The following is an 18,413-nucleotide window of genomic DNA, read 5'->3' on the forward strand; positions in this document are numbered from 1 at the left end:
TCTTTAAAACCACTCTGTCTTGCCCTCCTCATTCTTCTTGAAATGCTGCCAACGTGAGCCCAGTTTCTGGAGGCATCCAAGGGCCTGAACACGGCGGTGCTTGGCTCGGGCACTGGTGACTTCTGCGTGCGTTATGGGGAAGGCTGGCACGAACAGTCGTTTGAGGAGGTCTAAAGGTCTGATGGTCCCTTAGGTAAAGCCGTGCTTAGGACATGCGAATTATTTTTTAATTTCCATTCCTCTGGTGTTCCCTGCTTAGATATGCTCAAAGATGGGTTAGATATGCTCAGCCCAGAGTGCAGCGTGCAGCTGTGTCTGACTTGAGCAACGAGACCGAGGGCGCTGGGGTGGTCAGCTCTTAGAAGAAGGCAAGTAAATGTTTTCTGTTGCTTAAACCATGAGTGTCTCACACCCACGGGTACTGGGGGGAGAGGATCTGAGCATGAAGACTGCTGGATGCCCTGAGGGAATGTAGCAGTGATTGCAAAGCAGCTTGACCATCCCATAACATTTTTATAGGGCTGCTGATGAGGAGCTCAAAGACGTGCCCTCACAGAGCACTGACGCGCTGGTCGGTGGGTAGGAGAAGCAGCTTGGTCTTCTTCCCGCCTCGCTAAGGGCTTTTGGAAGGACGTGATCAGATCGGTCCCATCTCTTGTACGTTTGCAGTACTGATCCGTGGCACCTAGAGGTACCATGCATCACTCAGACCCCATCATGCTTCTGTTCCCATGTTACAGCCCAAACCTGTGGGGGTCTGGGGGAGCTCTCATACCACAAATAATCACTGTAGGGCATTTCCACCGATGCAGTGGCCTTCTGCAGAGTCTGAGACGGTTCATGTATTGGCAACATTACTGCACAGAGATGTCTTTTTGGTATTCTCCACATGCTTTCTTGACTTACTGTGACTTCAAAAGCATCCTCCGGGGAGATGCTGCCAGAAGTCATCCCTGATAACAGGCCTGGGATGGTTTCCACTGGCTTTTGCACAGCCACGAAGGAGCTGGATCAATCTCACGTGGGGCGACTTGCATCTCCCCACATTTCAGCGAGCAGACTGGATGCCAGACCAAACAAATAATCCCTTTCTTTCCTTCTCCTCTGCCATTGTTTCCATAAATAAGCTCCACACAGAGTAAAATGTGAAAAATAGCCGGTGATCCTTCACATGGAGAAATGTTACATTTATCCTACGATGTTCCCGGGCAGCTGAGCTGTCCCGACGTGAGACAAGTCCCAGCAGTCTGGCTTCTGCAAAGGTTGTGACTGGCAAGAAGCAAACGTGCTTGGCTTTCGTCGCTGCCTGCAAGACAGCCGGGGGTGAAGCGGAGGAGATCCAGAGCTTCAGGCTGGACACAGCCGCCCGGGAGCCGTCCTTCCCCCTCTGCTCTCTGCAGAGTCGCCAGCCGAATGGCAGTAAAAAAAAAATGAACAGGCATTTCATCACGTGTCTGCAAGCTAATCCTGTCTCCATATGGTTGTTGGGGAGAATGTGGTAAAAGCCAGCGCTTCTCACTTTTTGTTTAAATTAGGACGTGATTAGGTCTTGTATAATAATGACGTGGGGATGTCTGCCTTGCTTTTTGGTCTTTTTGTAAAATTTCAGGGGGAAAATATAGGGGATGCTGGTCCTGTCAAATATTTAGCACTGAAGGAAATGTCTGTAGTTAGCAGCTAGATGTTGAAGGTGTGTTGTTAGCTTTGATGAGACAGGGTTGATCTTGCAGTTCCCCAGGGAAGCTGCTGTCAGCATAACCTTACCCTGACAGTCCTGGGCAGGCATCTTTTAAACATCCACTATTAAACATCTTCTTTATTGTGTTGGGTTTTGTGTTTGTTTTGGGGGGTTTTTGTTGGTGGTTTGTTTGTTTGTTTTCTTTTATGGAATCATTAAATGATTTCATAAACCTTTTTTTGATTTCATCTGGGATCAGTTCCCTTCAGCAATTGAAAGAGCAATACTGATACCGTGGTGTTGGTAGGAGAGTTGGTAGGAGACACTTGCAAATTTACAGTGCTTGAGGTGCTGAATTTGCTCCTCTGTTATGGCACTTGACCCTTTAGCGTTGCAGAGCCATTGCAGTTGGACATCTCCTGAGCATCGTTTGGTTGGATGGACGCTTGATAGCGATGATGTTAAAGTCATCAGCGGGGTCCGAGCAGTCCCAGCCTCTATACTGCAAAGATCAGTTCTACAATTTAATGCATTTAGAATTAATGCATTTAAATGTAATGCGTAAATATACATTTATGCATTTAATACATATGAAGAGCTTATTTACAAAACGTGGCTCTCTGTTTCCTGGTTGTCCTCATTGCTCCTAAATGTGGCTCCTGTGTGTCTCCGTTAGGTTGACAGTGACACAATTTGGAATGAAGTTCACTCATCTGGTGCTGCTCGGCTGGCCGTGGGCTGTGTCATTGAGCTCGTTTTCAAAGTGGCCACAGGAGAACTGAAGGTTGGTATGAAAATAACACTTGACTTTGATATAGGGTCTGTACAGGGCTCGTCTCGGGGCAGTGTTATGCAGGAGGTCCAGTTAGCTTCGTTTTAATGGCACCATCTGGCTTTAGTCATAAAAATCTTTGAGGATATCAGCAAGTGAACAACAGACTTCTGGTGAATGTTCTTATGCACTGATTAAAAGGAAGAAAGAAACCAGAGCAGCAACTGAAATCACTATTCCAGTGTTATCTGAGGGTCTTGCTGTTGCGTTCAGCTGGGCCAGCCTGTTTGCTGTTTCGGTGACCTCGCAGAATTTTTTTTTTTTTTTTTTTTTCCCTGAATGGAAGGAAATGCTGTACCAACCAGTTTCCATAAAATTCATGTGGACTTTTTCCCCCCCCTCCAAAACGAGGGAGAGCATCGTCCACTGCTATGGTCTTGCGAGAAAACCATCGAGAACAACTGCGTAGTTCCAAAGCAGAATTAACACTTCTGGCTGCTACTTCTGCATCCGTCTTGATGCGATAAACCTTCCTTTCTGTCTCACTTCTCCGTTTTCTTATTTTTTGCGTGTAGAATGGATTTGCTGTTGTTCGGCCTCCAGGTCACCACGCAGAAGAGAGCACACCCATGTAAGTATGCATATGTGCTTTATCAACTTGCCTTGGTCTTTGACTGTTGTGTGATCTGCAGCTGGAAACTAGAAAGGTAGTTTGTTAGGTTATTATTTCAGAATGTCTTGCTTACTGATAAGGCAAGACAATATTATATTCAAAGATCCCAGTAATTCTCTGGAAGATCCTGCTTAGTGGTTTTGGGTTGGTATTTTCTAGCAAGATTCAGCGTTACAAAAAAAAAAAAAAAAGGCACTCACTGATGTTTTTATTTGCTTTACTTTTGTGAATTGTTTTAAATTAAATGTTGATGGCTCATGCAATGTGAGGAAAGCAAGGACATGCAACTAATAGTAGCAATAGCAAACATAACTGTGTCCTGGGGTAACAACACTAAATTAGGAGAGTGTCGGAGCGGGAAGCCTTTGCAAAGCAAAAGCTGAAATCGGGCATCTTGCACATGTTTAATATAACAGGGACTTTGCCACCGAGCTGTTTTGAAATCAGGGTGCTGTGCATAAATCATGTTGGCTTTGTACATCTGGCGTAACGTGTACTGGAGTTCTGTGTCTTGGGTGCTTCAGCGCTCGCTGGTGGGAGGTGAGCGCTTGCTGGCGAGTTCCCCTTGACCCGGCGTTTTGAGGCCTCTCTGAGACGTCCGCTCCCTCCCAGCCGATGTACCGGAATGCTCCAGCCCCGGGGCCTTTCTCCTCTGTTCCTCCTCACCGCGTCCTCCCCTCGTCCCCTGTTGTCCCCGTCAGCGCTGGAGGGGCCGCGGGCAGCTGGCACCGAGCGGTATCTCGTTGCGGCACGTTTGGGCGAGGGTGAAACGTTCCCCATTTCCAGAGAGATCGTGAGACACCTGCTGCTGCGTGGCTATTTTGTGTCTCTACTAAACACACGTGCATCTTCCAGGGAGCAAAGAAGAGTGAAAGCAGAAGAAATTTCTTCCTGCTGTGTAATAGCTAGATGATAGACGCATTGGGACCAAGGAACTCTATAATTAACACCTTTTCTTCTCTTCTCCCCCCTCCCATCATCTCCAGGGGTTTCTGCTATTTTAACTCTGTGGCAATCGCAGCCAAGCTGCTCCAGCAAAGACTGAATGTTAGCAAAATCCTAATAGTGGACTGGGTGAGTAAATGCTGGTTCTTACCCTTCAGGCAAGCAGGTGGAACTTTTTCTGGATTTTTTTTTTTTTTTTCTTCTAAGAGCAGCACTAATTTTGTAAGTCAGTGCAAAAAATGTTGCCTGCGGTCTTCAAGCCAAAATTGGGGGGTTTTTAAAGTTGGTTTGGTTTTTTTATTAAAGTGTTTTAATGAAAGAAATATTTCTTAAAGGGTCCATAGTTTTCAGAACAAAATTGTAATTAATGAGTATTTGCTTTCTAAAACAAGCACAGAACACAGTCTCAAGGATGGATAGCTGCAAGCCGTGCTCTTTTGGTTTTGGTTTCTTTTTTTTTTTCTGAATTTTTTGACCTTAACTGTTACGGTCCATCCCAGCTTTCTTTTCAAGATGCGAGGAGTGGCTACTGAGGGACAGGCTGTCTGGCACGGCTTGGCCGTCAGTCTGGATGGTCTCTAAGTCCTGCCTCTGGGCGAGCGCAGCCTCTGTGCGAGTGGGCACGCCGTCAAAAATGATCTCTAAATTGGAACAGGACAGTGAAATATTCTGCAGACAACACAGCGGAGTTGGGAAAGAGCTTGTTTGGGGTTTTGCTATGGGTGATATATAGATTTGAAAATGTGCCTGATTGATTTTTTTTTTTTTTTTTTTTTTTTTTTTTCCCCTAGATTTTAAGAATGTATTTATGTGGCTGTGAAGTCATTTGTGTTGCTGGGTATCAGCCAAGAGTTTTGATTATATTGCCACAAATCTCCCATGGGCTAGACCCACAAGTTAAAATGGATAAATTTGTCTTTCTGACCTACTGGATGGAGAACCTTTTCCTCACTTCCCACCAGCTGTTTTTATGTCAGGAAGGGGCATTTTGAATACTTGTACTGCCACAGACTGCATTTCTGCACCAAATAGCAATACAGTAGGGGATTCACTTAATGGGTTTCTGTCCTTTAACCTTGTTGAGTCCAGCACAACTTTGCTGGGCACTTATATCAGTGGTCACCCCATAGACCAATTAAAGATGCAGATTTGGGGTAACTAACACAGTCTCTCCATCCCCCAAGATTGGATATAAATCCGTTTCTCTCCATCCAAGCAAACTGATTCCATCCTCAGCTTTGATTTATGTTTGGGACTGTGTTTACCCACTTTATCCTGTTTGTTAAAGGAGTGTAACCTGAAGCCAGTTGTGCAAAGCAGGGTACTCTCATTTACGATAAACTGCTTCAGCTAGGTCAGAGAACTGCAGAAAATAAAGCACCGGAGCAAAGAAACCCCTTCCAAATCCCAAGTTGATGGCTTTATTCTGCATTTTTATTATGGTACTAACCTCCCTCATATAATGCAATCTCTTTCCCCAAAGGATGTTCACCATGGGAATGGTACTCAGCAAGCTTTCTACAACGATCCTAATGTTCTTTATATTTCACTACATCGCTATGATGATGGGAACTTCTTTCCAGGCAGTGGTGCTCCTGATGAGGTAAGAGCGTGGATCAGCATGGCATCCACCCGTGTCTGATAGGACCTGCTCAGGGCTGTGATTCAGGTGTCCCTAAAATCTCGGGGAACCTCTGCAAGGCAAGGCTTGGAGAGAAGCTCCTGCCACCGCTCCTACGCTCGTGCTTGTTAGTGCCCTTTTGGGAACGCATCGCCCGGGGTTTTGCATTTGGTGCCTTCTCATCCAAGTCCTAACAGCCATGGGCATTGTGTCCTGCCCTGCGAGCTGGCAGGAAAACACACACCTTGGCTAACGAGCAGAAAATGAGCCAATGCAATCAAGGAGAACCTGTTCCAGAGGAGCCTTTTGCCAGGTGTCCCAGCACTCTATGTACTTCTGAGAATTCCCCCCTTATAGGCATAGGTTGTTTCTTAGATGCAGGAGAAACAGGTTGCCCATGGCCGTGTCACTGGTGCTTGGGTTTCCGGTCACAGCCTCGGAGTCCGTCTGTCCATCCCCCTTTCTCCTGGCCCTGCCGAGGCATCGCTCCCCGTCACTGCCGTGTTCGCATCGCGCAGCCCGGGCAGTGGGAGTTGAGCACCAGCTGCTGATGCTGCTGGACCAAATCCACCGGTTCGTGGTGGTGTCGTCAGAAGCAGCAGCAGAAGGGTGAGGCCCATGGAGGTGGGAACCCTGTCACTCTAAACCCTGGGTGGATGCTCCGTCACATCCTTCCTTAGGGTACCGACACGTTCCCTGCTCCTCCACGGGCATGTGGGTGAGCTCTGCCTGGCTGGTGGGCTGGGCAATTAAAATGCAGGTTACAAACGATCACTGTTTGTATTATACAATCGATAAAACCTTCGCTGTCCTGTAAGGTCCATTTGAGCTGTAGCTTTGACTTAAATTTGAATTTAAAATGGGTTGTGCCTAATGAATATTCAGTCATCATCCCTCATATGTGATTTATCAAAGGGAAATTATATGGAATACTTAGTTTTGTGAACTCTGAGGCACTCCAGATTACATCTGAAAACTCCTGGAGTTCTTACTCTGTCATTTTTACATTTTCCCTTCATCAAACATTGAGGTTGCCATTTCGATTTCTACAGAAACATAATGCGATACTGCTGCTTTGCCCTGTTCGTGCATTACTATTGTAGTGAATAAACAGCAGCCGTTTCCATCAGGCTTAGTTTCTGCTTCAGGATACACGAAGGTCACAGATGTACTTTTTTTCTGACCTTTTAATAATCTGTTAGTCTGGCTTACAAAGTATCTGATATTTTAAGGAAGCACCAGACTATACCATCCACTCCATATTTACCATTTATAGTAACTTTTGGATATGTCATTCCAGACCAAATAAAACAAAGAATACAAACAAATTCAGTTAAAGCCACAGATGGATAAATAACCCACTGTGGATGAATGACCCCCCCCTGTTTTTCTGCCAGCAGTATTTGCACCGATACAAGAAAAAATGTGAAATAAAAGCCCTGCAGCTTTATCTAGCCTGAATTATCTGGCTGTGTATAGTATAACACATCAGTCTGCGATATTGTTTTTTCTTCTTGGAAATCCCTGGTTTATTTTTCATTTTTGCCCTTTTTCAGCTATTTGCAGTCAGTGCAAGTGTGGACATTTGCAGTACATGTACTTACATTTACCACCCACGTGTCCCTCAAGCAGCTAAAATCTCTTCTCTGTGAATCATACTTTTCCCCAGCAGAGGGGGAGCTCGCTCTGATTAAAACCGGGTTTTTTCCCCCAGTTGCAGCTGTAATGAAGTACCACATATGCTTCTGAAAAAAGCTAAAACCAAATTAAATTAAGAAAGATATTGCGGGTAATGCACTCTCCTACAAAAGAGGAAGAGGATCCCCTTGATGATGAGGTGTTTTTTGGGTGAGCAGCAGTCAAACACCACCGGTCCGCTGCTCCCGTAACAATCAGAGCATGGAGGAGCTTTATTTTCGTTCTTGCCCTGGGGACTGGGTCAGTCTGGAGAAAATAATTAACCTAGCTACCAGCAAGGTATTGTAGCAAAACCCATGTTCAACTGGAAGAATGGCAAGACGGCAGAGATGTCTTGCCAGAGTTCATTGTTTCCATTTGTGTAATTGAAAGTACAATCTCCCTTTTGCAGGTTGGCACAGGAGCAGGAGTTGGTTTCAATGTTAACATGGCCTTTACTGGTGGCCTTGATCCACCGATGGGAGACACAGAATATTTAACTGCTTTCAGGTAATATTGAAGTTTTCCTCTTTCAAATAAATTTTCCACCTAAACTGGGTTTCTTTTTACTCGTGCAGTCCTCCTCGATCTTGAGTTTCTCTCTTGCTAAGTTTAGAAATACAAGATTTACATGGAGTTGCGGTTACTTTCTGAGTACCATAATAAAAATAAAGCTGAATCAAGTAAGAACTGGGCGTAAGGAGTGTGCCTGGGACATTAGGAGATTGACATACTACTCAGCACAGATTGATGGATGAATGTAAAGTGTCTGCCGATATTAATAAGCTCTTCTGGTTTTGGCTAAAAATCTTTCTGCCTCTTTGGGGTGAGTATTTCTATGAGTAAACCCACCTAGGTAGGGAGGAGAACCCAGAAAGACTTTTTAACAAGTTGAAATTTGGAAGCGCAGCTGCCCCACGGCTTGAGACATCGTTACTGTGCTGCAGACTATGGTACTTGACTTTTGAGCAAGTTGGCTGTGCAGTCCCTCCCTTGCAAGAGCTCTGCTCACGACTTGCTCCATAGCTCACTCCCAGGTGTACCTAGCAAAGCGACGTGGGCTTGTTTTGATAAGCTTCAGATTTTATTGGTTTTCACCCAAGATATCAAATACTCGTGTTCCAACCAACTGGAAATTGAACCGACTGTTTGTGCTTTTCTTACTGGGTTCTGGTTTCTCCCCAGAAGCAGCATGTTTTGTGTTATGAATAAAAATACAACCTTCTCCTAAATATGTGTTAGTCATCACTCGCTGTCAGTGTGAATGAAGGTAAGCAGAGCTGTGGAGTTGAATTGATGCGTTGCTGGAATATCCTCCTTGAGTAGCAGGAATAGTAAATATAAACCACTGTAACAGTAAATATAAACCACTGTGCTGGGTTATATAAGCATATTCCAGCATGCTCAAAAAATCTGATCTCATTTGAGTCTCCAAATGGAGCAGGTAATGAAGCCACTTGTCTATGTCCTGCTGGTCTTACGGCCCTGCTCACAGAAGTGTATGACACCTGGAGATCGCAGAGAGGTATCTGCAAGGAATCGTTTGGTTTTACCCTTATTTTCTTCCTTGTATCAGCATCATCAGAAGAGGTGCATGAAGCTAAACACACGTTAGCTGATTCGCAGTCATGCACACCCGGGTTGCGGTGTCTCCATGTGGCGTCACTACGGGAGCACTGCAACAGTGTGGGTTGAACATCGCACCCCTCCGAGCAGCTAATGGGCAAACTACCCCAAGGGGGCGATTGTATGTCACTGGCATTTTGGAGACTTGCTGTAAGCCTGGAATGATGCACTTGCCTCCCAGAGCTGCAGAGAACGGGAAAAGGAAGGTATTAAAATTAACTATGGAAGCAACAAAAGAGCAAGGTGAAAGGAAGGCAGATCTCTGTGTAGAGGAGGACTTTAAGTAATGCAGTAGTGAATAGAGACCAGTATGAGACCACACTTTAATTCTGGTATTCTTTCCAGGAGAACAAATATAATTCTCTGACCTGCTGGAGGTATAGGCTTCATTTTTCTTAAAAACTGTCCTGTTCCACCCCCTGCCTCCCCCATGCTGTGGGTCCATCCTCCCCATCTGGCACCTTTTTTAACAGTTCCTGGTTGAAGTGGTTTTCTGTCCTCAAACCAGATCCAGTGCACTTCTGGCGACCACCCCACATAAATTCAGGAAGACACACACTTGCCAAAACACGGGACATGAATTTCTGGCGACAGGCAGATGGAATATCACCTTCATGGAACAGCGTTAAATCTGGGAGCATTATTTTCTGTTCTTCCCTGTGCACGTATTTGTATTCCGTTATACTGAGCAAAAAGAGCTTTTACTCTTCAGCCTGCCATTAAAAAGCCTTCCAAGAATGTATACAATTTAAAATAACATCTAGTCAAATAACTGTCATTTGTCTTGATGTTTTATTCCTGTTACAGGAAAGCAGCACTTTCCTCCAAAGTGGAAGTCTGTTTACCCCAGCAGTCAACAAGACTGATCTCTTCATTATAAAGAGAACCTGTAGCTCGCGATGGAGTGACATACTTGCTATTAAATATTAATTGAGTTTCAAGGCTCCTGGAAAATTACTCAGTCTGCACAGTAGGGCCTTTGCCAGCTGTTCCTTAATAGGCGCTGGGGTCTTTTTGCCCAGAGACTGCAGCTATTTGAGGAAGATATTTTGGAGCAAGTCACAGCCATTATTTTGACGGAGTTTTGGGACGTTGTGACTCGTCCTCCTAGGTAGCACCTCCCGTAGCCTGCCCCATGTGCACACCTTCAGTCAATAAGTTAAATTGGAAGCTTTTTTTAATCTCCTGCCAAGTTTGGTCATGATAATACATTATCAAGTGACCTTTTTGAATCTTAAACAGCTTCTTTGAAAAACATTTTTTTCCCCTGAATCTTTCTATTGATTTTAATGTAAAATAATGCTTTGAAGTTTGCAATTTATAGTCCCCCAAGAGTTAGAAAGTGAAGGGAATGGGTCATATATCCTTTTTTTTTTTCCCCCTCTTCTTTTCTTGTGTTAGCCCCTTGAGACAATGCATGCCTTCAAGGCAGCACCTTGTTATTCCACCCCATCGAATGCCACATTGCATTTGCTGGGGATCAAACCTAAGATGAAGAAAAGATAAGAAAATTGGCCATAATGAACTCCAGAAGCAGCAGGCATTTTCACCATGAACTTGGAAACTCACAGTGGAGAACGGAGCTTTAATTCAAACCAGTCCAAATGCCAAACTGTGAGGCTTTGAAGTCTGTAGAGGAATCAGTGGAAATCCTTTGAGCTAGGCAAAGATACTGATATACTTTTTTTCTTTTTTTTTTTTTCTTTTTTTTTTTCCCTTTTTCAAGCCTTAACTCTTCACATGCTTGTCTGCTTTTAGGGCAGAAAACCCTCTTTCCACATAAAATGAGCAGAAGAAAAATAAGCAACGTTCTTTTCATTTTTTTTTGTTTTACTTCAGGATGAGCTGGTGTATGGATTTGATAAAAGCATGTGCTCTAATAAAATAATAACTGAGATAATTGTCCTCATAAATTAGCCTTCTGATGAGTGAATAAATAAATCCCAATGAAACCTGTCATCCCCGCACTGAAAACTTATTTCAGTGTCGTTTTACTCTTCCCGACGAAAGGTCGGTAACTCGCATCAATGATTTTTCTACTGAGAATTTCTCCTCTGAACCTTTGGCTTCCCCTTATTTGCAGTAGAGCCAGGATAGCCTGACCTCTTGGTGTTTGTTAATACCGCCGAGCCCTTTCAAAAGTGAGAACAAGAGTTAAAAATGCAAAGCGGAGAGCAGCTCTTTGTCGCTTACTGTCTTCGTAACCGAGGGCTGAAATCACCGGCTGCCCCGTCTCAAGGTTGGGGTGATATCATGATCGCTGTAAATTCTTTTTTTTGGGGGGGGCGGGGTGGGGGGTGAGCAGGGTGGAGTCACCATGGTCACTAATAAGATGTGCAGAAGGGATTTGGGGAGTTTGCTGCGAGCTTTGGCGTTCGTCCACCCCATCGTAGCGGCGGCTCTGCCTGCCCGAGACAGCCTGACATTGTAATTTAGCTGACCGATCGCTGGGCGAAGGTCCCGCGCCTGAACTCACCGCCAAAGTATGTGGGCAATACAGATTTCACAGATTAGGCAGAAACGTGTTAAACTCTTAACGTGAAAAATGCAGGGCACACGATTTTAAAAAATCCTTAACTCATCAAAACGTTATTGGTGTTTATTGCTGTTATTCCGTAGTTATAGAAACAAACGCTTGTAAAATTTGGGTTTGGTTGTTTGGTTTGGTTTGGGTTTTTGGGAGGATTTTTGGGTTTGTTTTGTTTTTTCTTTTCCTGTGGTGGTGGTGTGGGTTTTTTTCCTTGTTTTATTTTGTTTGATTGGGGTTTTTTGTTTGGGTTTTTTGTTTTTGGTTTTTTTCTGTCAGAGTCTGTTGTTCCCTAACTTGTTATACAAGCAGAGATCTTGTTTGCTTCTATAAATCCTCATGACATTTTCAAAACCATAGTGTGCAAACCCAGCTAAGAGACCTGCGGAAAAACATGCACAGACAGTGGCTAACTCCTTATTACATGAGAAGAATTACTTAGTTAAATTAGAGTGTATTATCCACAGGAGTTTTCCCCTGAATTTACTGCAAGAAAGTTTCCTTGATGATTCTAGCAGTTGTGTTCTCTCATGCAATTTTTTTTCCCTACTCTGAGGTCTCCTGCACAATTTTAATTCCATATAGAGCTTGATTCCGTGTTAGTTTTATTTTTATTTAAAACACCTAACCCAGAAGCAAAAGCTGGGGTTGTGTTTGAAAAGTCCCTCCTGCATTTCTTGGAAAGTATTAAATGAGTTCAGGAGGCAATTTGGAGGGGGTAGATTTTGTTTGTTCCTTTGATCCATAAACCGTATCAGGAGTGAGTAAGAGGGAGAGGGGGAAGATGATGATGTTTTGCCTGGAACAGTTGTTTCTGTATTTTAGATTTCATGCTCTCCCGACACTGATTTCATCCCCAAACTCCTAATTCCTTTTGACATAGTAAATGACCACGGAGATGGCTGCTTGGAGAAACAAAGACCCGAGTCTTCAGGAGACTGATTAGCCTTAGGAGCAGCAGATAACATGTTGGTTTATATATATACATACATATATAGAGAGTGGACAGTGGGAAAGAGTCTCTGAAAAAAGTGCTCAGCCTTCTAAGTTTCACCAGTTTCCTCACTTCAATTGAGTATTTAAAGAAAATTCTCTGTAGGATTATTTAATCCGCCTGTCGTATATTAGCCGTTTAATGGGTGTATTGGCTAGTAACAGACTAAAAATTATTCAGTCTTCTGGAATATAGATATAAAATTGTATTTTTTTTCCTCCCCCAAATGATTGCAGAACATGATCACTAATTTCTACTGTTTGCAGCTATCGGTATTGACTAATGCATATCTGTTCAGCTTAGCTGTACTCTCGGGGTGAAATGAAAGGATTTACTTTGTTTTAAGCAAGAAAAACAACCCTCTAAAATTTAGGAAATTTGAAGGTAACCCTTCTATTTTAAAAAATTTTGCATGACTTGGATGAATATTCAGTCTTACAAAGCTTTTCATTCCTTGGTGAATAAGTCTACAGCCACTTTATCCATTAGTTAAAAGATCCAGTTCCAGACAAAACTGCTCACCTTCTTGATAGTAATTTTAACTTATGGCTTTTTTTTTCAGTACTATCACCAGGGCAAACCCATAGGATTGCTTGCAGTTTAATTGTAGCTTTCTCTTGGGGACTTAGCATTACTGTGATGGATCTGAGCGAAGAAGCTGTTTTCATCTGTGCACAAGAAAAATCAAAAAATAAAAGATTGGGTTCGATGCGTCTGAAATGCTGCCCAGAGGTGAAGTCTCAGAAAGATCGTTTGAAAGTGGTTTGTTTGCTTGAGTCTTAAATATTCAAATGCGTTGGGTTTTTTGGTGGTGGTTTGTTTTGTTTTGCTTTGGTTTTTTTTACAATTAAAAAGGGAAAAATGAGGGAGCGCCAAGAGTCAGGAGGGGTTTGACCCTTCTGCATCAGGTTTTATGGCCAAAGATACGGCTGCTTACGTACATGGTGAGCATCAAATAGAGCCGGGACTGCAGCTTTGGAGTGCTGGTGTAATACTGGGATTAAGAGAAAGGCAGAAGAAAGAGCAGCCCAGGAGTGTTTGCGTAGGAGTCCCAGGTGAAGGAAAAGGCTCAAGTCTGGATTTGGGAGTGTTCCTGAGTTTGGGTTTGTGATGGTCGAGGTACCAAAAGCATCATTAGCTTGTTTCTTGCAACAAAAATTCACTGTGCAGACAGAGCACCACTAGCGATTGCTCAGAAATAAAGATGCTTGCAGGGGTAACCAGTTGTGGCCACGTGGTCGCGTTGTCCTGCACCGGAGAAAGCTCTGGACATCCTCAAAGCAGCTGCTTCTACCTGTTGTCAAATACCGATTGATTTACTTTTAAACAGCGACTGCTGCTTTTTCTCTCCTAGAGTTTATACAGGCAGGGTTCACGGTTAACGCGGCGCCGCCTGTGTGTTGGCTGTGCCGCTGGAGGGTGTCTTCAAACCGCTGTCACCATGTGGGGACCTTCAGCCGAGCATCACCAGCACCATCACCAGCTGTCCCTGCCCCTCGAGTGCGTTTGGGCTTGGGCATCAGCTGGATGAGCCCAACGGACAAAACGTCACCAGTTTGGGGTTGCGCGTGTTGCTCGGTGCTGACAGACCGTGCACGCAGCTCGGGGGTGCAGGTTTAGGCTTGCTCTGCGACTGGCTTGTGGTGACCCCACGCATCAGTTGAGGTACTAGGAGCTCCCATAGTATCATAACTTTTGAGGCGGAGAGGTGGAGAAAAAACAAACCTGATGACTTTAGCAGTTTTCCTTTGGTTGGAAATTAAAGAGCTCAGCAGGACTTCAAAGCTCAGGAAAAAAAAAAAAAACAACAAAACTCTGCCACGTGCACTTGCTTCAAAACTGCTGCTTTGGTCCTTTGTGAAGGAGGTGGTTTCTACTTAAAACGTCTGTGGGTTTCACTGAACAGATTTTGTCAACTGTAAAGCCATCAGCAAAAACTGCGCTATTTTGCCTTTCTTATGTAAACATCTCCCTGAGGACAAAATGTATATGGCAGTCACGTCGTTTGGGGAAAAAAAAAAAAAAAATAAAATTCCTCTTTCCGATTTTGTAAGAATTAAAATAAGATCCTTTTTGCATAGATTTCTGTGTCCGTGTGCACTGAGGCTGGCAGGCAGGAAGATTGCAGGAGGCTGTTAGGTTACTGCAGCAATTAGTTGGCAAAAAATTAAAGCTAGGTGGCTTTTTTTTTGGACTACATGCTGTTCGAGTGCCTTGACCAGATCTGCAGTGTGCCTGGTGTCCCTGCCTGCCTGCTCGGTGGTGGCAATGGAAACTACTTGATGGGTTTGACCAATACTGGAAGTATCTCATTGCGTGGTAGATCTTAACACTCCATCAAAAATAAACTGCAGAGGGCAGAATGGCATGAGCTGAGATCGGTGTTGTGGCTAATACAGGTTGCTGACACGAGCGGATGTCTTGTGGCTGTTTAACATCGTCGTAGCAAGAGATGTGAATTTTTATGAGTGTCTTGATAGCACTTGAGCAATCTCAGCACTGAACAGACTTCTGTGGACTCTTTCTGTTTTTCGGAGCATCACGTAATGACAATGGTCGATAAAAGTGACGTTTTCATGTATGCAAAGATATTCAGAGGTTAATGCTTTGGTATATGAACAACTTCAATTCATGCTTTAGAAAGTTAACCCTACCAGTAGCTGTTCTTAGGATGGGGAGATGGGGAATACTGTTGTCTTCAGTACCAACAAGGGACGGTGTTGGTCAGGCTGCCTTAGGGATACATCCAAGATTCAGTGTGTACATTTATTATGGAAAAAAAGAACATATTTTGGAAAATACTACTTTAGATAAAGGGCAACCCTCTGTGCACATCCTTGCTTTTCCGGCATTTCCTGCAGTTATCAGAGCCCGATGGAAAACTTCAAAACAAGTTTCAAGCCCATGTCTGTGGGTTCCCCAGAGTGAGCTGCAGGCATGAGAAGGTGTTTACAGTAGACTGAAGAGAGAAAACAGAGAGAAAATCGTTTTGCTGAGAAACCACAAAGATTGACCTCTTATTTCATTCAAACACTAGCCTTAACAGGCAGCAGTTTACGGATGCTAAGCAGTCCAGTCCAATCTTTTAGCAAAAAAAAAAAGTCAGAAGGTGGGGAACCAGAGTTTGCAGAGGCATATTTGGGTGGGGTATTTGCATATTAAAGCTTTTTGCCCCATGCAATATCCCCAGCGTTTCATTACGGTAAATGAGAAGTGCAGCAGGGAAAAACTAAATGGCTTTGCAGATGCTACAAAGGCTAACGGAGATATTTAGAAGGAGCAAAAGGAGACAAGTGCCACAAACCAAGGTCACCGTCAGACAGGTTTCCCAGGTGGTTTTGCAGCCTGCGCCAGATGATGCCCTCTTATTTTGTTATCTCCTCAGTGTCCTGTATGTGAAGCAAGACATGATCAGAAATGGAAGACACAGCTTATGGCAAGTTATTTCCTTGATCAAAACTTGAGGCTGGTGATGGAGGAATTAACAGACGTTACTGGAAAAAATAGCCTGAGATTGACTTTAAAACTGTGCTGCATGGCGGTGCAGGGTGTTCTGCCAGACTTGTAAGAAAACAGGAGATAGGCTTTGCCACCGTGGAATAATAGTACAAGGTTTTATAATGGGTTTGTTCAGGATGGTTCAAGTGTTCCTGCGTTTGTCCAAGAGCCAAAGTAACACGTCTGCCATTGTTAAATTTTCATTGCAGAACGGTAGTAATGCCCATTGCCAACGAATTTGCCCCAGATGTTGTGCTGGTGTCATCTGGTTTCGATGCGGTGGAAGGCCATCCCACACCTCTCGGAGGATATAATCTATCAGCAAAATGTAAGTTGTGAATTTACAAGAGCAAAGATCAGAAACCGATGTAAATTGCTGCTGTCCTAGGGACTAAAGTGCAGGTTTTACCTTTTGGTATCTATCTTGAAATCTTTCATTTCAATGGCAAACTTCTCAGACTTTTTGTTGGTGCTTTCATGTGTTTTGTCACTGCACTGTATATATTTGGGTCTGGCTGGAGCCTTCATTGTCATGAAGCATTGGAGATTACATTTTCAAGTGCAAGTAAATCATGTAAGGAAATCAAGTCCTTTGTAGTCACTTCTCTGCGCAAGACAGCTGTTGTATTAGAGTGTTATGCATTTTTAATGCAAAATTGCAGAAAGAGACAATGTCAGCTATAAACACTGTACCTGCTGTTAATACCAGAAGTTGTCCCATTTTTCCTCCAGGATACCTTACTAAAAATTTGAGCTGAATATTTTTGTTCTCCATCTTTGAAGCAAGTATATAGGCCCACAAAAACATCCCTTTTGCTTTGAATCCATGATGTTTTGCATTGCACTGGAGATACACTGAAATTTTTTTCCCTCCTTGGTTATGCTGGGTTTGTCTGGCAGTGTTTCATTCAAGTCAATTGACAAGACATTTTTTCTTGCAAAAGGGTTTTTTTTTTTTTCTTTTTTTTTTTCTTTTTAAGAGTATGCTTCAGCCAGGAAACTTATTCTTTACAGTGAACTTCAGAACCCTGTAAGGTAGCTAAACCTATAAACTTTATATAAGAATAAAGTGAAATAGATTTACAAGACACAAGTTATTTAAGATATCCAGAAACACTTGGTAATGAGAAGGTCTTGTTTACCTGCTTGTTGAATTTCCTATGTTCTGCTACTCTCACAAAACAGTTATGGAATCAGCCGTGAATCTTTTTATCTGACTGTTAATTTGCCAATTTGCAAAACAAAAAGCAGGGAGCATGGATGGAGGGTTGAATTTTTTTTTTTCAGAGGGGGAAGGTTGCTTTGAGGACACGTTTTTTAAATCCTCGCAGCTTGGTTCTGTTTTGTTTAAAGGGTAGAAATGTATTGTGTGTCATATGATCAAAGCCCCGGGTGCCCCAGGAATTTTTATAGCATATTATATACGGGAAGAAACGTCTGCTAAGAACTAGATGTCAGATATCTCTGGGGCACTGAGATGCTGCTATCGCAACTGGAAGCACTGGCAGCAATTTTACTGATTTCCCCTCCTCCCTCCCTCCCCCGTGACTGCTCTGACTTTGCATCTCACAAAGCAGGGCAAAAGCTGCCTTCTTCCACCCTTTATTTCCTCCTTCCAAAGGAGATATTCGCAGCTAGATTTAATTCGGGGTGCAGAGGGGTGGCGGGGAGGACGGTGGGGCCTCTCACCTGGGATAAACTCCAGCGAAGCGCTCCTGGGGAAAATACGGCTCCGTCCCGCAGCGCACACGGGGAACCGCGGCTGGGATGCCGCAGCGAGCGCATTAGAACCCAACCTGGCTTATATTATGCGTTGAGTCCTTTCAGATCCCTTGTGGTTTTTTAATATGATGTAATTCCTCTCTATAATTCTTTGATCCCTCGCCAGGAGCCTGATTCCAGCCGCAACCTTTGCCCTTCTCCTGCATTTCCTCTTTTCCCTCGTTACAGGCTTCGGGTACCTGACGAAGCAGCTGATGGGCCTGGCCGGGGGTCGCGTCGTCCTGGCTCTGGAAGGAGGCCACGACCTGACAGCCATTTGTGATGCCTCGGAAGCGTGTGTTTCTGCTTTGCTGGGGAACGAGGTACGGAGACGGGCAACGCCGGGGGCCGCCACCTCCGTCCCCTCTTGAATTTGGGCATCTCATCCTCCGAAACAGCCGATTTGACAAATTTTCGTCATTGTTTTGGGTCCTTTCGACACACGTAGATTTAAAGAGTACATGTATAATTTGTTTAAAAACTACCTGCGTTTGACAGTCCGTATTATAAGGATGGACATAGCTAAGAATTGAATTTGGATTTATTCTTTGTGCAAATAGCTTGCTTTGTGCTCTTTGGAAAACAACCAATTAGTTTAGTTTTTTTCTGAAGCCTTCCCTTCTCTTTGCAGACCCCCTCTC

General features: G+C 43.9%; 1 protein-coding gene across 9 annotated transcripts in view; it reads left to right on the plus strand.

Moving 5' to 3' along the window:
* Window positions 1-18,413, plus strand: part of HDAC4 (histone deacetylase 4) — a 231,084-nt gene that overhangs the window by 204,202 nt on the left and 8,469 nt on the right. For all 9 annotated transcript variants that reach the window (XM_065637251.1, XM_065637248.1, XM_065637254.1 and 6 more), the window contains exons 18-24: window positions 2,355-2,462; window positions 3,026-3,081; window positions 4,110-4,197; window positions 5,552-5,671; window positions 7,779-7,876; window positions 16,221-16,339; window positions 17,962-18,095. In XM_065637251.1, coding sequence (XP_065493323.1) covers window positions 2,355-2,462; window positions 3,026-3,081; window positions 4,110-4,197; window positions 5,552-5,671; window positions 7,779-7,876; window positions 16,221-16,339; window positions 17,962-18,095 — 723 coding nt within the window. The remainder of the gene's footprint in view (window positions 1-2,354; window positions 2,463-3,025; window positions 3,082-4,109; window positions 4,198-5,551; window positions 5,672-7,778; window positions 7,877-16,220; window positions 16,340-17,961; window positions 18,096-18,413) is intronic.

This window comes from Caloenas nicobarica, chromosome 6 (genome assembly GCF_036013445.1).
Source record: "Caloenas nicobarica isolate bCalNic1 chromosome 6, bCalNic1.hap1, whole genome shotgun sequence".
Classification (NCBI taxonomy): Eukaryota; Metazoa; Chordata; class Aves; order Columbiformes; family Columbidae; genus Caloenas; species Caloenas nicobarica.